Consider the following 23,370-nt stretch of genomic DNA (forward strand, 5'->3'; position numbering starts at 1 on the left):
GCTTTGGCTTTCCCATATTGCCCTGCCTGCCCCCACTGAAAATCCCTTTTGCACTAAGTCTTGCAGCCAGTGTGTCAGCCCCATCTATGTTCATGCCTTTGCTCATAGGAGCCCAGCCTGAGCCATGCCCTGGGCACTACGTCTATTGCCTGGGAGAGGTAGTTGTGGAATGAGAGTGTTTTAAATTCTACTGCCAGTGAAATGGTTTTTCAAAGTTGAAGGAAATAAGGACCATTACAAAAAGTTTCTCATCAAGTTCCTTCCTTTCCTGGCCCTTTCTTTCCCTCTGTCCCTCACGAATCAATAGCTATTTCCTGAATCCTTAATCTACCACTTGGTTCTGACTATAATTTTCATGGGCTTGAAAGAGGGCTTTATTAGAGTTTCTTAAAAAAACATTATAATACCAAGATGGAAACCCCCAAACTATTTATTTGATTTTTTTTTAACAGGCCTGTGAACAGCTTTCCCTACAAAATGTTTCTAAAATATTTAGATTTCAAGCGAAAAGTCACTGATAGTCTTAACTTGGATATCTAAGTGGGAAAGTTCTGCTAAGTGTACTCAGCCTGCTTAATGATGGGGAAGAAGCAAGCTTTGTGTTTTCTCTGTAAACAGAGAATCTTTTCCATTTGGCCAAGTAGCTGGAATTTGTAGGCTCTTTTTAACTGACTGAAACACATATAAAGAGCAATAGGAAGGCTCTTGTTCTCAACAATGGAAGCTATCAATGAAAGAATCCTCCTCACCTTACACGCTACCTCCACATTTCAGCACCATCAACTTGCTGAACAGGAACTTCCCAGGCATTACTGCAAGGAACATGGTTTCTAACGTTCATGTTATATATAAGTGTTGCCATGGTGATTTCTATTTTTTATCTATTTGCAAATGTCCCCTATGATGGTACAGGTCATGCGCTACACAATGGCGCCATGTCTGAGGGGGTGCTATTCACATCATGGGTTTGTATAGTTATCACGACAAGTGTCTATCATAAGGCAATGAAGAGCCTCCTAACAAAATCAGCATACTGCAACAATTTTCCAATAGATGGCAGGGGTGCCTTTTAGTAAGTCACATAAAGGTGACTTGAGGTCATACAGACTAGAGGCCATTCTGTCTAGACACCTTGACCTAGAACAATGTCAAGAACAGGGGGGCCTCATGACAATGGGTGGGGGTTCACCAGGATCTTCTAAATAACTAGATATGTTTCACATGTTGTCAACATAGTCCCAACACAAGTCACTTAAATAAAGAGAACATTCACTTGTTTGTCAGTTCTCAATATCCTTTTATTTTCACCCCAACACATTTTCTCAGAAGCTCTTTATGGTGAAGGTTTAGGGAAAAGGAGAGATGTAAAGTTTTAGGAAAAGTATGTAAGGTGACCCCTCCTTTCTGCATTTAAACAATTTCAAAGGTAGATTTTCTTTAGATTGATTACAACTTTCTAAAAGTTTCTTCGGTTATAAAATATAAATACTCGAAATACGTTTCTTGGGAAAGTTTCATGAACCTGCAATACATTTTTGTGTTAGTGTTGACCTAGACAAAATGGGCTAAAAGCAATGGATGTTTTCTCCATTATTGAGATATTTCGAAAGCTCTTTCTAGTAGCTTGAAAACCGTATCTTTTCTTTGTAGTTTGATCTAACATCATATCTTTTCACTGACAATGAAGAATATAGCTGATCACAGGACATTCATAAACTAAAAATAAAATCCTAAGCCCCTCAACCGACTGAATGGACCTCCTCTTGGCCAAGGGGACCCCAGAAAACCTGACAAACTGAATTCCCAGCCATGATAGGAAAGGAGGTTGGACACGCCTTGTTATGCGCCCTCCCTTTTGGAGTTTCAGCACAACTGACCAGCATTAATGTTAAAACAGATATCATAAGACTCACAGAACAAACTTTTTGTGGCAATAAGAAACCAAATTATAAACAAGACCCAAGGCCATGCCAGACTAGTGTTAAGTCACACTCTACAAACCATAAAATCTAATTAAAAGGTTTTTTAAAATTAATCCAATATAATGTGGCTTGTTTTCCAACCTGACTCTGATGTAGCATCACAGCACAGACGCCCCGAGTCTCAACTTAAGCATTCCTTTGTAGTGACTTCAAGTCGTTAGACAAAGCTTAACTCTTTCAACCAATTGCCAACCAAAGAATCCCTAAAATCCAACTCTGACTTCTAAGTCCCTCCTTTGAGACATTCTACCTTTTCAAACTGAACCAATGTATGCTTTCATGTGTTGATTTATGATTTTATAATTCCTGTCTTTCTGAAATGCACAAAACCAATCTGTAACCAGATTGCTCAAAATAAACCTTTTTATTTTATTTTTATTGGCTCAAAATAAATCTCTTTAAAATATTTTACAAAGTTTCCTTTTTCTGTTAATACGTTTTAGAAACTAAGTTAGTTAATATAATCTGCAACCTACAACACCAAGTTCTAACTTTTATAAAAGAGGAAACACTAACAAATAAAATACTTTATCAGAAGTCCAAACTCCTTCCAAATCAACAGAGTATACAAAAATTCACTTCTACTCTTTTGGGATATGAGTGGATGGAATGAAATAAGGGCTCTAAATGGATTTTTCCTCTCCATCAATGATTGTGTGGCTCATGATGCAGGTTGCCTGTATGGGATCTGTCCTCCCCTTCTCCCTATTAGGCTTTGATTTTGTTCAGGGAATTATTTAAAAACACTAGAATTTCCCAGACTCTCTTGCAACTAAGGCTGCCCATATCACAAAATTCTGGTCAGTGACAAGTAAGTGAAAGTCATTGGATGGAGCTTCCTGGACATGCCTCAACTTCTCTATCTTTGTTTCCACACAAAAGCCACACTCCACTGCCCCAAGTCCTACCCCTTCCCTCAAGGATGATTTCATCCGCCATCTTCCCTATGAATCTTAGCCTGATCTCTTGCATTGATGTGATTTCTTTCTCCTGTGAGCTCTTGTCATTTTTTTCTGGCTCTCTTACAATGTTTTTCACGTGCCATCTTATGCTATTTTATACTAGCTTTATCCTCTCTGCTATGAGTTCCAGGGAAACAGGGACTACGTTAGCAAGCATGGTGCCTAGCACAATGGCTGGAACAAAGTTGGGTCTCAACAAATGTTTGCTGAGTATATGAATGAATTCACATGTCTGGACTGTAAGCCACGAGAGCAGAGACTGTGCATTAATTTTTTTGTAACTCCTGCATCACTTAGCAGTGTTTTCTATCCAGTAGATGTTAGAAATGTGGTGACTTAAATTTAACATTTGGTGACTATTTCCCCTTTGATGACAAATTATTCAAAAAATACAACACAGCCAAGATTTCAATACTGAATGCTGGAGTTTACTGGTTCCTTTTTATAGTAATAACCATGACAATTGTTAGAATCTTAAATGGAATATGCTTCCCTATTTAGGAATACTAAAATTATACTAAAGTAAGGTGACTATTTTCTCTACAGCTGAGACCAACAGTTATCCTGTTTTACTTCATGAGACAAACTTAGATTCTAACTATATTCCTTTTATAGCATGTGACATAAGAAGCTTTCAAAAATAGAATTTCTATTTTCATTTGAAATACTAAAAAATTTCTAAATACAGAATAGGTTTAATACACATATGTGTGTATATGCATATGTATGTCTATATACAAATATATAGCCAATTACTTTTTAAATTAAACCTTTTGAGATTATTGTAGATTCACATACAGCTATAGGAAATAATTCAGGGACATCTTATATACCCATTGCCCAGTTTTTCCCAGTGGTAACATCTTGCAAAACTATAGTATTAAAATATCACAACCAGGACACTGGCAATCCAATCCACCAATCTTATTCAGATTTTTCCAGTTTTGCTTGTACTCATTTATGTGTATGTGTGTGTGTGTGTGTGTGTGTATACGTTTTAGTTCTATGCAATTTTCCCAGGTTTGCTTGTATTCACTTGCATGTGTTTGTGTGTACATTTAATATTTAATTATATGCAATTTCCCCAATTTTGCTTATGTTCCCTTGTGTGTGTCTGTGTGTACATTTAGTTCTATGTAATTTTATCATATGGGTAGCTTTGTGTATCCAGAGCCACAGTGAAGACATAGAACATTGCATCATCACAAGGATCCTTTGTGTTGACCTTGTCCAACCATTCCCCTGCCCTCCCTAACTCTGTATCCACTAATCTGTTCACCAATTGGAATCATACAGCATGTAAACCTTTCGGGATTGGCTTTTTTTACTCAAGATATTTCCCTGGAGATTCATCCAAGTTGTTAATTGTCTCAATAGTTCATTCCTTTTTGTTGTCACCTTATTAACTAAAGCCTATAGTTTACATCAGGGTTCATTCTTTGTATTGTAAATTCTGTGGGTTTTGACAAATGTATTATATGATGTGCCCACCATTACAGTATCATATAGAACAGTTTCACCACCCAGAAACCCCCTGTGCTTCACCTATTTACTCTTCTACTCCTCCCCCTCAACCTCTGACAATCACTGATCATTTCATTGTCTCTATAGTTTTGCCTTTTCCAGAATGCCATATAGTTTGAATCATACAGTATGTAGACTTTCATGGTAACTTTTGCACTTAGCAATATGCATTTACATTTTCTCCATGTCTTTTTGTGGCTTAATAGCTAATTTCTTTTCATTGCCAAATAATATTCCCTTGTATGGATGTACTATAGTTTATCTGTTAACCTATTGATGAACATCTTGGTTCCTTCCAATTTTCAGCAATTATGAATAAGACTGCTATATGTATTTGTGGGAAGGTTTTTGTGTAGACATAAGTTTTCAACTCATTTCGGTAAAAACCTAGGAGCGCAGTTGCTGGATCATATGGTAAAAGTATGTTTAATTTTCTAAGAAACTGCCAATTTGTCTTCCAAAGTGGTGGGATCATTCTGCATTCCCACCAGCAATGAATAGGAGTTCCTGTTGCTCCACATCCTTGCCAGCATTTGGTGTTAGTATTTTAGATTTTAGCCAGTCTAATTTGTATGTAGTGGTATATCACTGTTTTAATTTGCAATTCCCTAATGACAGGTGATGTTGAGCTTCTTTTCATACGCTATTTGCCATATGTGTATCTTTTCAGCGAAGTGGCTATTCAGATCTTTTGCCCATTTTAAAAATTGGGGCATTTATTTTCTTATTGTTGAGTTTTTAAAATTCTTTGCATATTTCAGATATAAAAATTCTTTGTATATTTGTATCTTTATCAGATATGTGTTTGATAATTAATTTCTTCTAGCCTGTGACTTGCCTTTTCATTTTCTCAACAGTGTCTTTCACAGAACAGAAGTTTTAATTTTAATAAATTTCAACCTATAAATTTTTATTTCACTGGTCATGCTTTTGGTGTTGCATCTAAAAACTCATTGGCAAACCCAAGGCCATCTGGATTTTCTCCTGTGTTATCTTCTAGAAGACTTATAGTTTTGCATGGCACATTCTGGTCTATGACTCATTTCAAGTTAATTTTGTGAAAGGTGTAAGGTCCCTGTCTAGATTCACTTTTTTCATGTGTGCATATCCAGTTGCTTCAGTACTAGTTATAAAAAAGACTGTCCCCTTTCCACTGAATTGCCTTTGCTTCTTTGTCAAAAATCAGTTGACTATATTTTTAAGGGACTATTTCTGGGCTCTCTATTCTGTCCCATTGATATATTTGTCAGTTCTCTTGCCATTACCATACTGCCTTAATTACCATCTTTATAGTATGTCTTGAAGTTGGGTGATGTCAGTCTTTTGACTTTGTTCTTCTTCTGTATTGTATTGGCTATTACGGATATTTTGCCTTTCCTGTAAAATTTATAGTCATTTTATTGATATCTACAAGATAATTTACTAGGAATTTGCTTTAGATTAAATTGATCTATACTTTATCTACAAATCAAGTGAGAAAGAACTGACAACTTAACAATATGGAGTCTTCTTATCCATGAACATGGAGTATCTTTTTATTTAAACAGCTTTGCAGTTTTCCTCATATAGATCTTGTACATATCTTGTCAGATTTATACATAAGTATTTCATTTTTTGATGCTAATGTAGGCAGTATTGTGTTTTACATTTTAAATTCCAATTATTTATTGTTGGTATATAGGAAAACAATTGAGTTTTGTACATTAACCTTATATTCTACAACCTTGCCATAATCACTTATGAGTTCCAGGAATTTGTGAATTCTTTGAGATGTTCTACATAGATAATTATATCATCTGTCAACAAAGACAGTTGTATTTCTTTCTTCCCAATAACTTTAATTTCTTTTTCCTGTATTATTGCAATTGGCTAGGACTTCCAGTACAATGTTGAATCAGAGTGGTGAGAGGGACATACTTGCCTTGTTCTTGATCTTGGGAGAAAGCATCTAGCTTCTCATCATTATATATAATGTTACCTACAGACATTTTATAAATATTCTTTATCAAGTTGAGAACGTTTCCTCCATTTCTAGTTTCCTGAGAGTATTTATCCTGAGAGGATGTTGGATTTTGTCAAATATTTTTTCTGCATCTATTGATATGATAATATGATTTTTATTCTTTAGACTGTTCATGCCATGGACTACATTAATTGATTTTTGAATGTTGAACTAGTCTTGCATACCTTAAATAAGTCTCACTTGGCTGTAGTATATAATTTTTTATATATTTTTGAATATAATTTGCTAAGATTTTATTTAGGATTTTTGCATGTGTGGTCACAAGAGATATTAGTCTGTAGTTTTCCTTTCTTGTAATGCATTTGTCTGCTTTTGGTGTTTGGATAATGCTGGGATCACTGGATGAGTTAGAACATGTTCCCTCTGCTTTTTTTTCAGAAGAGATTGCAAATTCTTTGGGATGTTTTAGTAGACAATACGTATGTCTTTTCTTGTTTTTCTTTTACTGAAGTGACTAGTATTTCCATACTATATTGAAGAAGAGTGGTGAGAGTAGACATTGTTGCATTGTTTCTGATCTTAGGAGGAAAACATTCAGTCTTTCACCATTACACATTTGTTAGCTGTAGGATTTTGTAGATGCTCTTTAACAAACTGAGGTGATCTCCTTATTTCTAACTTGTTTAGATTTCTATCAAGAATGAGTGTTAAATACTATTTCTGAGCTTCATATAATTTTTCTTCTTTAGCCTGTGGATTACATTGATTGCTTTTCAAATGTTGAACTAGCTTTGCAATCTATAATTAATCTCACTTGGTCATGATATAGTATTGATTTTATACATTTGTGGATTCAACTGCCAATATTTTGTTGAGGATTTTTGAGCCTATGTTCGTGAGAGATATCCGTCTGTAGTTTTTTTTTTTTTTTTTGTACAATCTTTGCCTAGTTTTGGTATCAGGGCAATACTAGACTCATAGAATAACCTGGGAATTGTTCTCTCTTCTATTTCCTGAAATAGATTATGTAAAATTGGTGTTAATTCTTCTTTAAATATTTGGTAGAATTTTCCAGTGAAACTATCTAGGCCTAAAGACTTCATTTTATGAAACTTATAAAATCATGAATTCAACTTCTATAACAGTTATTGAACTATTCAATTATGTATTTCATCTTGGTTAAGTTTGGTTTAATCACCTTTGATTGTTAATTTAGATGTCGGTATTTCTCACATTTACTAAACAAATGACTACAGCAACATTTGTAAAAAGCAAATGACTTTAGTTTAGTACCCTGACATAATATGTACAAAATCCACAGACAGTTTTATAGGCAAAAGTTCTGCAAGAGCAGGCAAGTGGTACATCTTAGAATGTAAAAGAAAAAAAAATAGAAAAGGCAGAGTGTATGTGAGAAGAGCGTCTCGCAGGTGATATTTGGGGATGCTGTGTCACTCAGTGGTAAGGAAGCTGTTACTGACGGTTATTATTGTGCAGCACCAACATGACCCTGAGTTGATTTTATATAGTTAAGCCTTGTATAAGAATGCAAAAGAGATAAAATGGGTATATTGCCATTGTCCCTCAAATGGATGACTACAAGTGGGGACCGAGGTCAATAGACATTTTGCCTACTATGTTTAGAAGGCATTCAAAGTGTTTGAGACATTTCAGCTCACAACAATGAAATCAGTCAATAAGAGAGCTAGAATTTCAGAGTTATAGTATGCCCCAGTTCAAGAGTGTGTAATTAATAGCACATATGCTTAATCTAATCCAAGTACAGCAAAAAACAAATTTCATTTTAATTATTTTATCATCTTAGTAAAAGGCCAACTCGTCTAAGGCCCTCAGAAAACTAGCAGATTCAATACCAGTCAAACCTCATTATCTCCACACCTCTGCCTCCTGGGTTCAAGCGATTCTCCTGCCTCAGCCTCCCGAGTAGCTGGGACTACAGGAGCCACCACACCTGGCTAATTTTTTATATTTTTAATAGAGATGGGGTTTCACCATGTTAGCCAGGATAGTCTCGATCTCCTGACATTGTGATCCGCCTGCCTCGGCCTCCCAAAATGCTGGGATTACAGGCGTGAGCCGCCGCACCTGGCCAAGATTCAAAATATTTATAGTGGGGCCTAAAGAATTAAGGAGTCATTGACTTAAAAAGGAGAGTTCCATTAGAAAGTTTGATTGAGTGATGATAATAAATTTTACATAGATAAGTTTGCTGTCTAAGGATATCATACTAGATGTTTATATTTACAATAAATTCCTCAGAGGTAGGAAATATGCCTTACTTGGTTTAGTAGTGTCTCTACTGCCTAAGCCAGAATAAATCCTTAATAACTTTTAAAAAATTATTTGTTGAATTGAAACTGTGAAGCAGATGTTTTGAAATGAAAGTGTAGAGGGAGAAGAACAGAGCATGAGCTCTTTTCATCTGAATCTAATCGACATGGTTTGGTGCAGCCTAACAATGGGAAGAGCTAGGAATGAGAAAAGTCCATTGAACTCTTAAGAGAGGTAACATAATATATAGAAAAAAAAGTACTTGATGAGAAGTCAGGAAATTTGGGTTCCAGTCCCAGTCCTACAGTCTTAGGTAAGTTATTTCATTTTTCTGGATTTCTCTGTTTATAAAATGTGGGCATTGGATTAAGTAATATTTCACAATCTTTCAACCTCCAATGTCAAGAGTTAAAAAGACTGGTGACCTTCACAGGAGAGGACTTATTTGTTGAGCTTTCTAACCTTCACAAAAGAAGAAAAAGTGATTTCAGTATTTTCAAATGGGCTTCTTTTAGAAAAGAGCAAGCTTGAGAGCAAGCACAATGCCGTAGTCCACCCTGTGTCCTCCACATTTCTCAGCATGGCTAGCATTCAGCAGTCATTCTCAATGCTGGTCAGATTGTCTCCAGAGATGTTGCTAGCTTTCATCTTCAACGACTTCCCCTCCTTTAGTAGCTTTGTCCTCTTGTTGGAGAGTTCACTGACTCAAGTTAGAAGTGACCTCAGTTATAAAACAGTTGTTTTCAAGAAACTTCCACACATATACACAAAAGTGGTCTAAAACTGTTCTTATTCTCACATTTTGGACTGTAATTACATGACAACAAATCCCATTAAAATAAAAATGTCATTAAGAAAGAAGAGTCCCATATCCAAGTCGATAGCCTATTACTTCGAATATATTCACTACTATAAAATTTCAGAACAATTCAAGAATTGGATAGCCCTTTTGGTGTGGAGATAATGCAAATTAAAATAATCAACTGATTGTTAATCTTTTTGGGAGACAATGATATGTATTTCTAAATTAGAGTATTTAATAAGAATATAAAGATACATTTTCTTGGCTATAGGCTACTTTTGATATATGAAGATGTCTGAACAAAAGTATATGAACAGTTACCAATTAATATATGTCTAATACAGGCAGATATTCAAACAAGCATTGAGCAATGTTATATAAATGCTGGCAGGGTAACTTGCTCCATTATTAGATAAATTTTGAAGACGCTATTTAAATTTCGGTCATGAAACAATCAGTGCCAATCTGATCAAATGATTGCCAAAGTTAGCATTAACCATAGTAGAGAAGCATTTGAGGAAAACGTAAAAATGTTATTTTCTCTGTCTCAGATTCTCTTATTGCTGCTTGAACTCTAATTTGAATACCTTCTTCTCAGAAAAAGGCCACAATTAGAAGAGCAACAGGGTTTCATGTGGCAGGAAGAAAGTAGTACTGTCATATTCCATCAATCCTCTAAGCACCCAATCTTAGAGAAAATTCATTGTACTCTCTTCTGCCAACTCCAAAAGAGATTTTCCCAAGAAATGAGTTTCAGGCAATTTAGTTCCCATCACTACTGTCCATTTGTCATAACTGAAAAAAAATCCATTATATTACAAAAAGATTCAGTTATCCAGTATTCGCTAATTATGATTGAGACCAGAAACATACAATATTTCAAAGAAAACAATTGAAGAGAACATCTGAAAGTAATTTCCCTCCGTCCTTTGTTGTTCTGGCTACTCACGGCAAATCATCCAAACTGGAGGCTTCATGTCTTGGATCCAAAAGATCATAACCACATTCATTGTAGATTTCCAAATAGGAAATGTGCGTTGTATACATTTTGCTGCTGTCCTGATTGGAAAAGCGAAAGGTATTATTTATTGGTTATAAATAATGATTCTGCTTAGATGAAGATGAACACATTTAGCACTCAGTTTCCTCACAGTTTCTCTTTTTCTCTCACTTTATATGGTTTACATTTTCAGTTCATGACACTTTCAAGTTGCCAGTTACCATATGCATGAAGCTTTTTTGAAGGGCCAACACCCATGATTACAAGTAACTTCAGTCTGTTATTTTTTATTGGTTCCACATTATACATAAAAAGTCAATATACACTTACAATGAGCCAACTTGGTTGCAGAACTGTATAACACACCATTTTTTTACTCTCCAGACCAAAAAAAAGGTTACTAAAAAAAATACATATTCTGTGAATAGTCTATTCATAAAAAAGAACACAGATCATTACTGTGGTTTAAAAATTTCAGGAGCAAAATAGTTTTCATCTTTAATCATAATTCTTTTTCTACTTTTCTAATATTCAATATTTTCTGATGACATAAATAGATAACAATGAAAGTGAGATCCAGAGGACAGAAAATAGTTCATTAGTCAGGTATGAGTGGACATTAATAGTTCACTGCCAATACCTCACCTGTGGAGTTAATTTTCCTGGCCCAAGAGGGCAAATCAGAGATGTTTAGCTATTAGATGGAGAGAAATGGTTTTGGTGGGTCATTGCTGAAATGCAGTGGCATAGGCATCAATGTAATGAGGCTAAAAGTCAAGGTGCCTGGTCCTAGTCTCAATTCTGCCAATAGACAAAAATGACCCATTCCCTTTGAAATGGAATAAAATAAGGAATTTTTTCAACTCTTGAGGAAGTTCAGTTTTCAATACAAAATATCAAACAATAGCACCTTCTTTTTGTTCCTCCAAAAATACAAATGCTTCCATTTCTGCAAATATTATCATGCTTCTCATAAGGGGAGAGTATATTTGGGTATTGTGGCAAGCAGGTTGTCAGGGTATCAGAGTGTATACTAACAGAGAATTTGCTTAGGATGACCTTCCTGACTGATTCTCACCCATATCCAAGGCAATCCATTTAATGGGTTTTGTTCAAAGGGAGAGAGGACCAAGTCACAGAGACAGGAGAGAGAATTGTGGCCTATAAATAAAAAGCTGGACTCCTACTCTAACTAGAGGTGAGCCTCTACCATGTCAGGCCTTTGTTTTCAAACCCATTAAAGTGAGGAAGTTGGCTAATAAATCCCTGTCTGTTCTTCAGTGTAAAATGAATGATTCTTTGCTTCTAAAATGGCTCCAATTATCCAAATAAAGATACTGTCATTTCAGAAAAACAAAATTATACATGAACAATTAAAGCAACTCTCGGCCTTCCATGACTATAATAAAAACACTCAAGCTACAGCTGAAATTCTATATTCTGGTGTTCTGTGAAGGTGACAACATGGACTGAATTACTAAGCAATTTTATTTTCAGCCTAATGCTGAAAATTCTTCTGATGTGGGTGACTCTAATGCTTATCCCAACGAATGGCCTATTGATTACATTAGCATCCTAGTTTAGTAAAGGTACTATTTCAATATAATTCTTTGGGTTATAACTTGGCTTAGCACAGGTATCAGAGACTATAAACACTAAAAAGACTTTGCGTGGCTGTTAGTCTAATCCAATGTTTCTAAAATATTCCATGGAATACTCCTGGAAAACTGTTCCATGGTCAACATATACATAAACTCTGTCCCTCTCTGGAGCACGTCAAAGGCCCTAGGGGATATTTTGGCAACATTCTGAGATCCTGTTTAAACCAACATATCTTTAAAATTTATCCAAAATATCTGAAATAACCCAGAGATTATGATTTGAGAGTTTAGTATACACTTCTAAGTTCTTCTTAGCATCAGATAAGAAATGAGTTTGAATATTAAAACTCCATTTATAACAGAAAGTCCCACACCCCTATCCTCAGTTGTTTCACCATAAAAATGGGGATAATAGCCCTGATCTTGCATTCTGTTATAACAGAGAAATAAGATTCTATATTTAAAATCTTACAAAAGTGTGTGGCCCACAACAGATACCAACGAATCATTGTTGCTGCTGTTGCTATTATTATTGCTGTAGTTATTGTTTTTATTATTATTTCTAGAAGCCTTCAAATGGAGAATTCAGTATATGAATATAAAAGGAAAGGAAAATAAATGCAAAAAGGACAGCCAACTTGTATGTTTATCTGCAGTGGAGAAAATCTCTTCTTCCAGAAGTTAGAATAAATCATAAAACGTCAGGAAAATGGCAGGTCCACTGCCCTGAGATGATAGGGATAATGTCTTTGGCTCTTCCAGCTTCCGCATTTTCTGGACTTTTATTGGAAAATACACTTAAAATTCCCTGAGCTATATGGCAAGCTACCTTTCCTTATTACTCCTTTTTAGTGTTTAGGATTGCCAGACTGTAATGTAACACACATGTTTCCTGCAGACAGCCCTTTCTCCTGCCCCAAAACAAGTTTGAAACTCACAATACTCAAAAATAATGAGAGAGATTTCTAAAATAAATGGCATCAATTTTCTTCTCTGAAAATCAGTGAAAATGTGCTCCTGGCATACTCATAGACATTTCAGGACCCAGTATGCACTGGGCTCTTACGGTATCTTGAAATGAAGAATTTGCATAGGTCAAATGTTTCCTTTAAGAATTCTAGAGAGCTCCATGTACCTGTCTAAGGCAATCAGCTGGGGACCTCTGAGAACTAAGCTGCATTTTCCAGCTATACAATATGAACAAACTTCATGATGCACTTCAAGTTGCTTGACCAGTTTCACTGCAGCTGTTTGATTATAATGAATGTGTTATGCCCCATCATGAAAATATGTTCATTTACAAAGAGTTGCTCTGGCTTTAAATTGCTCCAATGGGCTCGCTACAAGTCCAGGAAGTTATTTAGGATCATTCAGAATGAAATGGAGTTTACGGTAATGTCAATGACAAACAGATCTAAAACAATGAACCTGACAAATGGTAAGTACTAAGGAGACATTTAGACATTTGGATCTGTACTTTAGTAACCATACATAAAAATTTTAAAGGGACAAAAAATATTTTCCTTTAGGAGAGATTGAGTTTGTTCTATTTAACTTAATCATGGATTTGGCTTCCTTTGTTTTGAGAGTTTCAAGGGTTCTCTGAAATTGGTCAGGGATCACTTGGCCACATTAATATCCATATATAGATATTACTGGCTTTGATCATAACTATCATGTATTGAGCATATACTGTGTGCAAGAACCTGGACAATATCTTTAAACACAGTATGTTCAGCCCCTCAGAGCAATCCATAAGACTGAGGCATTAAGTAACCGCCCCAAGGCCACATGCTGTAAGCAGTACACTTTCTCAGAACCAGGTTGACCTGCACCTCCAGTGATCTTTCTAAGACAAAAGGATTCCACATTAGGCCACAGCAATGAAAACTATTAGGAATTATATTCCCAGATTGTGAAATGTGGGAACAAAACAGGCAATGTCAGAAATAAGTGAGTAAATGATAAAAGGGCTTTGGATCCAACATATATGCTATACTCAATCCTTTCTCATCCAAATTTTCTGGCATGCAAAGCTGGCATGTTTGAGCTAGAGAAAGATGAGCTGAACTAATGGATAATTGCTACTTTATGGATGGCAATTAGAATTATGCAGATCTCAGCAATTTCTTCTCATCTTTGCAACTCAAAATGCAAACAATATACAGTCAAGAAATTTTGGAGTGACTGTTACATTGACCTAGTTAAGACATTTATTATACAGAAGTAATACAACCAAGGAATTGCTGGAACTAGTAGGGACACTGGAGATTCTCTAATACAATTCAATCTCTGCTTTCACAGAAGGGAAAATTGAAACTCAGAGAAGGTATGTGACTCATTATAGGGAATTTGTTTGAACATAACCAACAAAATAAAGCCAGTCCAAGGTATAGAAGCAATATACATAATGGCACAAAGCACAGAGTTAGGTATCAGGTGGACTTGGGATAGAACTCCAGATCAGCTACTTACAGGATGTGGGCCCAGAGGAAAATATTTAACCTGAGGCTCAGTTTTCCCAACTATGAAATGGGAAGTTGCATTATATGTTATATCAAATACTGGTAAAACTGATAAAGCTACTGGCATTTTTAGGCACTCAATAAATGATACATATAATCTAGATAGATAACTCTTTTTTTACAATGATAATAATTACAACGGTATTTGTACTTTGGTAAATTCCTCTGGGCTTCTATCAAGTGTAAAATAGTAACAATTATACTATCCTGTTTAGTGTTTCAGTAGCTAAAAGAAAGATCTGCTTTGATAAGAAGACATTCCTCAGTTTCTTGAGGAATATAAGATATTAGTTGGTAAAAGGTGTTGTCTGCTCTTTCAACCTTCGTGCGTATATCAGAAGGAACTCTCCTGAGCCGTTGCTGAAATAGCAGCCCTTTAATGAGAAGCCCCTTCTTAATTTTCACTTCTACAGCAAAATCCCAACCTCTCCTTAAAGGTAAAGGCCAAAGTTATGACACAATAAGACTTTATCATTTAGACACAATAAAATAAATGTCATAATAAATGTCCTGCTTTCAGTAAATTTTTGCTGAATATATCAAATACAAAATGATATGAATGAAAAGTTTCATACCTTTTGTAACTGTTCAAAAATGTATGACAGTGTCCTTGGGATAATGCCTCTGTCACTGTAACGCTCTGCACCCCCTGTGATAGTGAATGTCTTCCCGCTGCCTGTTTGCCCATATGCAAAGATGGTACCATTGTAACCTGCCAGGACACTGCAATAAAGAAATGACACACTTTTAATATCAACATGGCTAACTGCATATGAATTAAATGGCTTGTATTCTAATAACAATCTTATTAAACACTATTTAAAAACTTTATAGAAATATCTATTAAAAATTTGTATATGTGAATATCTAGCTAGAATTTACATTTTTATCTAGGAACAGCAGCACATCAATCCTGTTCTCTAAGAAAGGACATGTAACGTAAATGGAGTTCAGTCATCTTAAATATATTCTTCATCTTTTAGTACACACTGGACTTGAATCAAATAATATATTGAAAAAAAGTTCTGGGGAAACAATACCTGTAATTTGGCAAACTGTCAACCTGACACCTGGTACCTCACATGGTATAGACACTCACAATAGTAGTTACTTCCTAGAACAGGAGGAACACACTCTGTTTGCCACCATACACCTTGTAATGCAACTCCCTGCTTAATACTAAGCACCAACTGAAAATCCTCTAGGAATTCCCCTCCTCTCTTTTCTTGGAATGACTTTTTGGTAGAAGATGCTAGTCCATATATATTTTTCAGCCCTGTAGAGCGGCCCTTGATTTGATGGTGGTCTTAAGAACCCAAAGGCTGGATCTTCTCAGCCTTTGAAGAGCACCACCCATAATATAAGCTTTTAAAAATATGCATGAAATGATGTAGACTTTCAAAACTGTGTCTTTAATCTATGCTACATGGAAGAGTAAACTTTTGTAGCTTTATGTTTGTTTTTTGATTCAAGTGACTCCTTGATCTCTGAGATGTTTTCATTAAACCAGCTATGATGACATCAGCTATTGGTCCCCATGTTGTGGGTGGATTTTTTGATAGATGGCTCCTCTGAGTTCACCCCTCACTGTTCATATTAGAATTCCCGCCCTATTACTTCTGTCAACATCCTATCTACAGTTCTGTTTCATATGCTTTCATGCCTGTGTGTTGAGAGATCTATCATTATAAGGGCCTCCTAAAACACACAGGTTTGACTGGAGATTATTCTGAAGTAGTCTCTGAAGTCCTGAGCACCTTATGCAACTATTAAACTAACAATAATATCTTCAGCAACAAGTCAATGCATCTGCTGCTGTGTAGGTAGAAAGTGTTATTGGTGCTTACAAATTTAATGGACTTAGTACAGGGAATGTGCAAGAAAGTATTATAACTGTGTGATTCAATGTTCTACTTTTGAGGAGTGTAATCATTTTTCTTCGTGTGTCTTTACATGGAGACAATATACTGTTGAAATTCTCAACTTCTAAGATGTTGGAACTATGATGAAATTAGATTTTTAATTAGAGAAACTTTTTCCTCAACAGAATTTGTTACCAATGAAATATTGATGTCCCATTAGCAATATCATTTGGCTATATGGTATTTCTTGGCCATAAATGCTCTAGGTAAATGAAGTCTAAAATTTTAAATATCTAAACTTAAACATTTTATTGATTCTTGATAGAAAGAATAGATGTAAAATATACTAGGCATTATCTGTCTTGAAAAACACCATGGAATACTATGCAGCCATAAAAAATGATGAGTTCATGTCCTTTGTAGGGACATGGATAAAGCTGGAAACCATCACTCTCAGCAAACTATCACAAGGACAAAAAACCAAACACCACATGTTCTCACTCATAGGTGGGAATTGAACAATGAGAGCTCATGGACACAGGAAGGGGAACATCACACACTGGGGCCTGTTGTGGAGTGGGGATGGGGGAGGGATAGCATTAGGAGATACACCTAATGTAAATGACGAGTTAATGGGTGCAGCACACCAACATGGCACATGTATACATATGTAACTAACCTGCACGTTGTGCACATGTACCCTAAAACTTAAAGTATAATAAAAAAAAGCCACTCCCAAGGAAACAAAAAAAAAGAAAAAAAATACAGAGCACAAATTAATATTTTCATTTTGATATAGACTATGAAAAGTGAGTAGGTAGTACACGACGTTGGCATATGCTAATTGTTATGTCTACTTTTTTATGCTAAAATCTTCTTTCTCACTGCCAGTTGTCCTAGAATGTCTATCTCTAATATATGCTCCCCCTACCCCCATCTACTGTGGGATGGAAAACCAGATGGCATAGCTTCATAGAACACTGTAAAATAAAAAGGATAAGGCTTGACCTATATATACTCCCATGGCTATTTATTTATTACATTGCTACAATTAAACGTTAAATAAGGAAATACAATCAGGCAAAATTTGTCTCCAGTCCCTTCTATAGAGCCTCCATTCCAACTCAATCTTGTAACCACTCTTCAATGGACACTAGGCCTTTTCATGTGCTTCTGGTCTCATCTGTCCTAAGGAAAAATACTAGTTAAAAATAAAGAAAGAGACATAGTGGTGTAATGATCTTTGAAAATCCATTACTCCACAAGAACAATAATACCAGTGGCAAAAATTGTCAAAATCAACTTTTTCAGAACTCTGGAAATTATCCAAAGCCTCACACCAATCCAAGAAGTGTTTATGTAAGACAAACAGCTAAACTCAGTAGGAACCATAAGCTTTGTGGTATTTTAACTTCAACATTCCCAGCACCTCTCCCTAGCTCCATGGTAGCCTTCAAAAACAAAAGCCTTGAAACATTGGAGCTGTGAAATCCAGCAGCCTAGCAACCACTATAGCGGGCAGTATGGATTTGGGGCTCCTCAAAAGGCCCCATCCTCAAAGAGCTGCCACTCTCTGACTCGTCTGGGAGCTCTCTGGAAAAGCTCCACTCACAGTACTTGTCTTTGTTAGACCTGATTCAGAGTTCACTCAGTGTGAGCAGCCCTGTCCTCAGGGTGTTTGTTGAAAAAAAATCAGTGGCAAGTGTTTAACATCACAGCTGGCAAAGCTGCAATGCCAGTGAAGTAAACAAGAACCCAACCAAAAACTTAGAAAAACCTGAGAAATATGTATAAGGGGTTTCAAAAAACTCTGATGTATTCCTGGGAATCAGGAAGGCCACACACATGTGCAGGACTATATGTATGCCCAGAAAAGACCTGAGAAGGGCATTATAACTCACCTCTGGCTGGCCTTGAGACTGCACAAACAGAAAGTGAGAAGAAAGACAGTGTTACAAACTTCCTCAGCATTGAAGGTATGCCCCAACAAACATGTAGGGACCCTTGTATGTAGGCTAGGAGACCGAGGAGTTCAAGGAATTTAAGGAAATTTATTTCATTATCTTGCCTAAATTTACTGGCTAGTTTGTTGATGATAAATTTGCTCAGTTTTTGTTTATCTTGGAATGCTTAATTTCTTCATTTTTGAGAATAATATTGCCAGATATATAATTCTCTATTTGCACATGACATAATCTTGTATATAGAAAATCCTAAGAATTTACTATAAAATTATGAGAAGTAAGAAACAAGTTCAGCAGGGTTGTAGGGTACAAGTCTTAACACTGTGTAGATGGCGATATTCCCTAAACTGATCTACATTTGTAGGATTTCTATCAAAATTCAAGCTGGCTTATTTGCAGAAATTGACAATATTCTTATAAAATTTATACAGAAAGTCAAGGGACACAGAATAGCTAAAACAATCTTGAAAAGAAAGAACAAAGGTAGATGACTCACACGTCCCTATTTCAAAACCTACTACAAAGCTAGAATAATTAAGACAGAGGGATACTGGCATAAGGCCATACATATGGATCAATAAAATAAAATTAAGAATCCAGAAATAGACCCTTATATTTATGATCAGTTGATTTTCAACGAGGGTGCCAACACTAGTCAATGGAGGAAAGAATGGTCTTTTTAACAAATGGTCTTTGGACAACTGGAGATCCACATGCACAAGAATAAAGCTGGAACCCTACCTCAGACCATGTACAAAAACTAACTCAAAATGAATCACAGACCTAATGTAAGAGATAAAACTTAAAAGAAAATCTTGGAAGAAAACTTAGGAGTAAATCTTCATGAGCTAAATTAGGCAATGGTTTTTTAGCTGTGACATCAAAAGCACAAAAAGCCAAAGGAGGTTGGTGGAGCCAAGATGGCTGAATAGGAACAGCTCCGGTCTCCAGCTCCCAGCCCCAGCGACACAGAAGACTGGTGATTTCTGCATTTCTGCTTGAGGTACCGGTTTCATCTCACTAGGGAGTGCCTAACAGTGGGTGCAGGACAGACGGTGAAGTGCACTGTGCGCGAGCCGAAGCAGGGCGAGGCATTGCCTCACTCGGGAAGTGCAAGGGGTCAGGGAGTTCCCTTTCCTAGTCAAAGAAAGGGGAAACAGACGGCACCTGGAATATCGGGTCAGTCCCATCCTAATACTGCACTTCTCCAACGGGCCTGGAAAACGGCACACTAGGAGATTGTGTCCCGCACCTGGCTCGGAGGGTCCTATGCCCACGGAGTCTCGCTGATTGCTAGCACAGCAGTCTGAGATCAAGCTGCAAGGCGGCAGCGAGGCTGGGGGAGGGGCGCCCGCCATTGCCCAGGCTTGCTTAGGTAAACAAAGCAGCCAGGAAGCTCGAACTGGGTGGAGCCCACCATAGCTCAAGGAGGCCTGCCTGCCTCTGTAGGCTCCACCTCTGGGGGCAGGGCACAGACAAACAAAAACTCAGCAAAGAACCTCCACAGACTTAAATGCCCCTGTCTGACTGACAGCTTTGAAGAGAGTAGTGGTTCTCCCAGCACGCAGCTGGAGATCTGAGAACAGACAGACTGCCTCCTAAAGTGGGTCCCTCACCCCTGAGCAGCCTAACTGGGAGGCACCCCCCCAGTAGGGTCAGACTGACACCTCATTCAACCGGGTACTCCTCTGAGACAAAACTTTCAGAGGAACTATCAGACAGCTGAATTTGTGGTCTCACGAAAATCCGCTGTTCTGCAGCCACCGCTGCTGACACCCAGCCAAACAGGGTCTGGAGTGGACCTCTAGTAAACTCCAACAGACCTGCAGCTGAGGGTCCTGTCTGGTAGAAGGAAAACTAACAAACAGAAAGGACTTCAACACCAAAAACCCATCTGTACATCACCATCACCAAAGACAAAAAGTAGATAAAACCACAAAGATGGGGAAAAAACAGAGCAGAAAAACTGGAAACTCTAAACAACAGAGCACCTCTCCTCCTCCAAAGGAACGCAGTTCCTCACCAGCAACGGAACAAAGCTGGATGGAGGATGACTTTGATGAGTTGAGAGAAGAAGGCTTCAGATGATCAAACTACTCTGAGCTACGAGAGGAAATTCAAAACAATAGCAAAGAAGTTAAAAACTTTGAAAAAAAATTAGAAGGATGGATAACTAGAATAACCAATGGAGAGAAGGGCTTAAAGGAGCTGATGGAGCTGAAAGCCAAGTTTCGAGAACTACGCGAAGATTGCAGAAGCCTCAGTAGCAGATGCGATCAACTGGAAGAAAGGGTATCACTGATGGAAGATGAAATGAATGAAATGAAGAGAGAAGGGAAGTTTAGAGAAAAAAGAATAAAAAGAAATGAACAAAGCCTCCGAGAAATTTGGGACTATGTGAAAAGACCAAACCTACGTCTGATTGGTGTACCTGAAAATGATGGGGAGAATGGAACCAAGTTGGAAAACACTCTGCAAGATATTATCCAGGAGAACTTCCCCAATCTAGCAAGGCAGGCCAGCATTCAGATTCAGGAAATACAGAGAACGCCACAAAGATACTCCTCGAGAAGGGCAACTCCAAGACACATAATTGTCAGATTCACCAAAGTTGAAATGAAGGAAAAAATGTTAAGGGCAGCCAGAGAGAAAGGTCGGGTTACCCACAAAGGGAAGCCCATCAGACTAACAGCTGATCTCTCAGCAGAAACTCTACAAGCCAGAAGAGAGTGGGGGCCGATATTCAACATTCTTAAAGAAAAGAATTTTCAACCCAGAATTTGCTATCCCGCCAAACTAAGCTTCATAAGTGAAGGAGAAATAAAATACTTTACAGACAAGCAAACGCTGAGTGATTTTGTCACCACCAGGCCTGCCCTAAAAGAGCTCCTGAAGGAAGCACTAAACATGGAAAGGAACAACCGGTTCCAGCCACTGCAAAAACATGCCAAATTGTAAAGACCATCGAGGCTAGGAAGAAACTATAGCAACTAACGAGCAAAATAACCAACTAACACCATAATGACAGGATCAGATTCACACATAACAATATTAACGTTAAATGTAAATGGGCTAAATGCTCCAATCAAAAGACACAGACTGGCAAACTGGATAAGGAGTCAGGACCCATCAGTGTGCTGTATTCAGGAAACCCATCTCACGTGCAGAGACACACATAGACTCAAAATAAAGGGATGGAGGAAGATCTATCAAGCAACTGGAAAACAAAAAAAGGCAGGAGTTGCAATCCTGGTCTCTGATAAAATAGACTTTAAACCAACAAAGATCATAAGAGACAAAGAAGGCCATTACATAATGGTAAAGGGATCAATTCAACAAGAAGAGCTAAATATCCTAAATATATATGCACCCAACACAGGAGCACCCAGATTCATAAAGCAAGTCCTCAGTGACCTACAAAGGGACTTAAACTCCCACACAATAATAATGGGAGATTTTAACACCCCACTGTCAGCATTAGACAGATCAACGAGACAGAAAGTTAACAAGGATATCCAGGAATTGAACTCAGCTCTGCACCAAGCAGACCTAATAGACATCTACAGAACTCTCCACCCCAAGTCAACAGAATATACATTTTTTTCAGCACCACACCACACCTATTCCAAAATTGACCACATAGTTGGAAGTAAAGCTCTCCTCAGCAAATGTAAAACAACAGAAATTATAACAAACTGTCTCTCAGACCACAGTGCAATCAAACTAGAACTCAGGATTAAGAAACTCACTCAAAACCGCTCAACTACATGGAAACTGAACAACCTGCTCCTGAATGACTATTGGGTACATAATGAAATGAAGGCAGAAATAAAGATGTTCTTTGAAACCAACGAGAACAAAGACACAACATACCAGAATCTCTGGGACACATTCAAAGCAGTGTGTAGAGGGAAATTTATAGCACTAAATGCCCACAAGAGAAAGCAGGAAAGATCCAAAATTGACACCCTAACATCACAATTAAAAGAACTAGAAAAGCAAGAGCAAACACATTCAAAAGCTAGCAGAAGGCTAGAAATAACTAAAATCAGAGCAGAACTGAAGGAAATAGAGACACAAAAAACCCTTCAAAAAATTAATGAATCCAGGAGCTGGTTTTTTGAAAAGATCAACAAAATTGATGGACCGCTAGCAAGACTAATAAAGAAGAAAAGAGAGAAGAATCAAATAGATGCAATAAAAAACGAAAAAGGGGATATCACCACCGATCCCACAGAAATACAATCTACCATCAGAGAATACTACAAACACCTCTATGCAAATAAGCTAGAAAATCTAGAAGAAATGGATAAATTCCTCGACAAATACACCCTCCCAAGACTAAACCAGGAAGAAGTTGAATCTCTGAATAGACCAATAACAGCTTCTGAAATTGTGGCAATAATCAATAGCTTACCAACCAAAAAGAGTCCAGGACCTGATGGATTCACAGCTGAATTCTACCAGAGGTACAAGGAGGAACTGGTACCATTCCTTCTGAAAGTATTCCAATCAATAGAAAAAGAGGGAGTCCTCCCTAACACATTTTATGAAGCCAGCATCGTCCTGATACCAAAACCTGGCAGAGACATAACCAAAAAAGAGAATTTCAGACCAATATCCTTGATGAACATTGATGCAAAAATCCTCAATAAAATACTGGCAAACCGAATCCAGCAGCACATCAAAAAGCTTATCCACCATGATCAAGTGGGCTTCATCCCTGGGATGCAAGGCTGGTTCAACATACGCAAATCAATAAATGTAATCCAGCATATAAACAGAACCAAAGACAAAAACCACATGATTATCTCAATAGATGCAGAAAAGGCCTTTGACAAAATTCAACATCTCTTCATGCTAAAAACTCTCAATAAATTAGGTATTGATGGG

General features: G+C 37.1%; 1 protein-coding gene across 2 annotated transcripts in view; it reads right to left on the reverse strand.

Moving 5' to 3' along the window:
• The window catches only part of KIF6 (kinesin family member 6), a 373,885-nt gene that overhangs the window by 266,161 nt on the left and 84,354 nt on the right, over positions 1-23,370 (reverse strand). For both annotated transcript variants that reach the window (XM_058432302.1, XM_032141106.2), the window contains exons 4-5: positions 15,227-15,374; positions 10,475-10,584 (exon numbers count right to left, since the gene is read on the reverse strand). In XM_058432302.1, the coding sequence (XP_058288285.1) occupies positions 10,475-10,584; positions 15,227-15,374 (258 nt within the window). The remainder of the gene's footprint in view (positions 1-10,474; positions 10,585-15,226; positions 15,375-23,370) is intronic.

Source organism: Hylobates moloch, unplaced genomic scaffold (genome assembly GCF_009828535.3).
Source record: "Hylobates moloch isolate HMO894 unplaced genomic scaffold, HMol_V3 SCAFFOLD_20, whole genome shotgun sequence".
Classification (NCBI taxonomy): Eukaryota; Metazoa; Chordata; class Mammalia; order Primates; family Hylobatidae; genus Hylobates; species Hylobates moloch.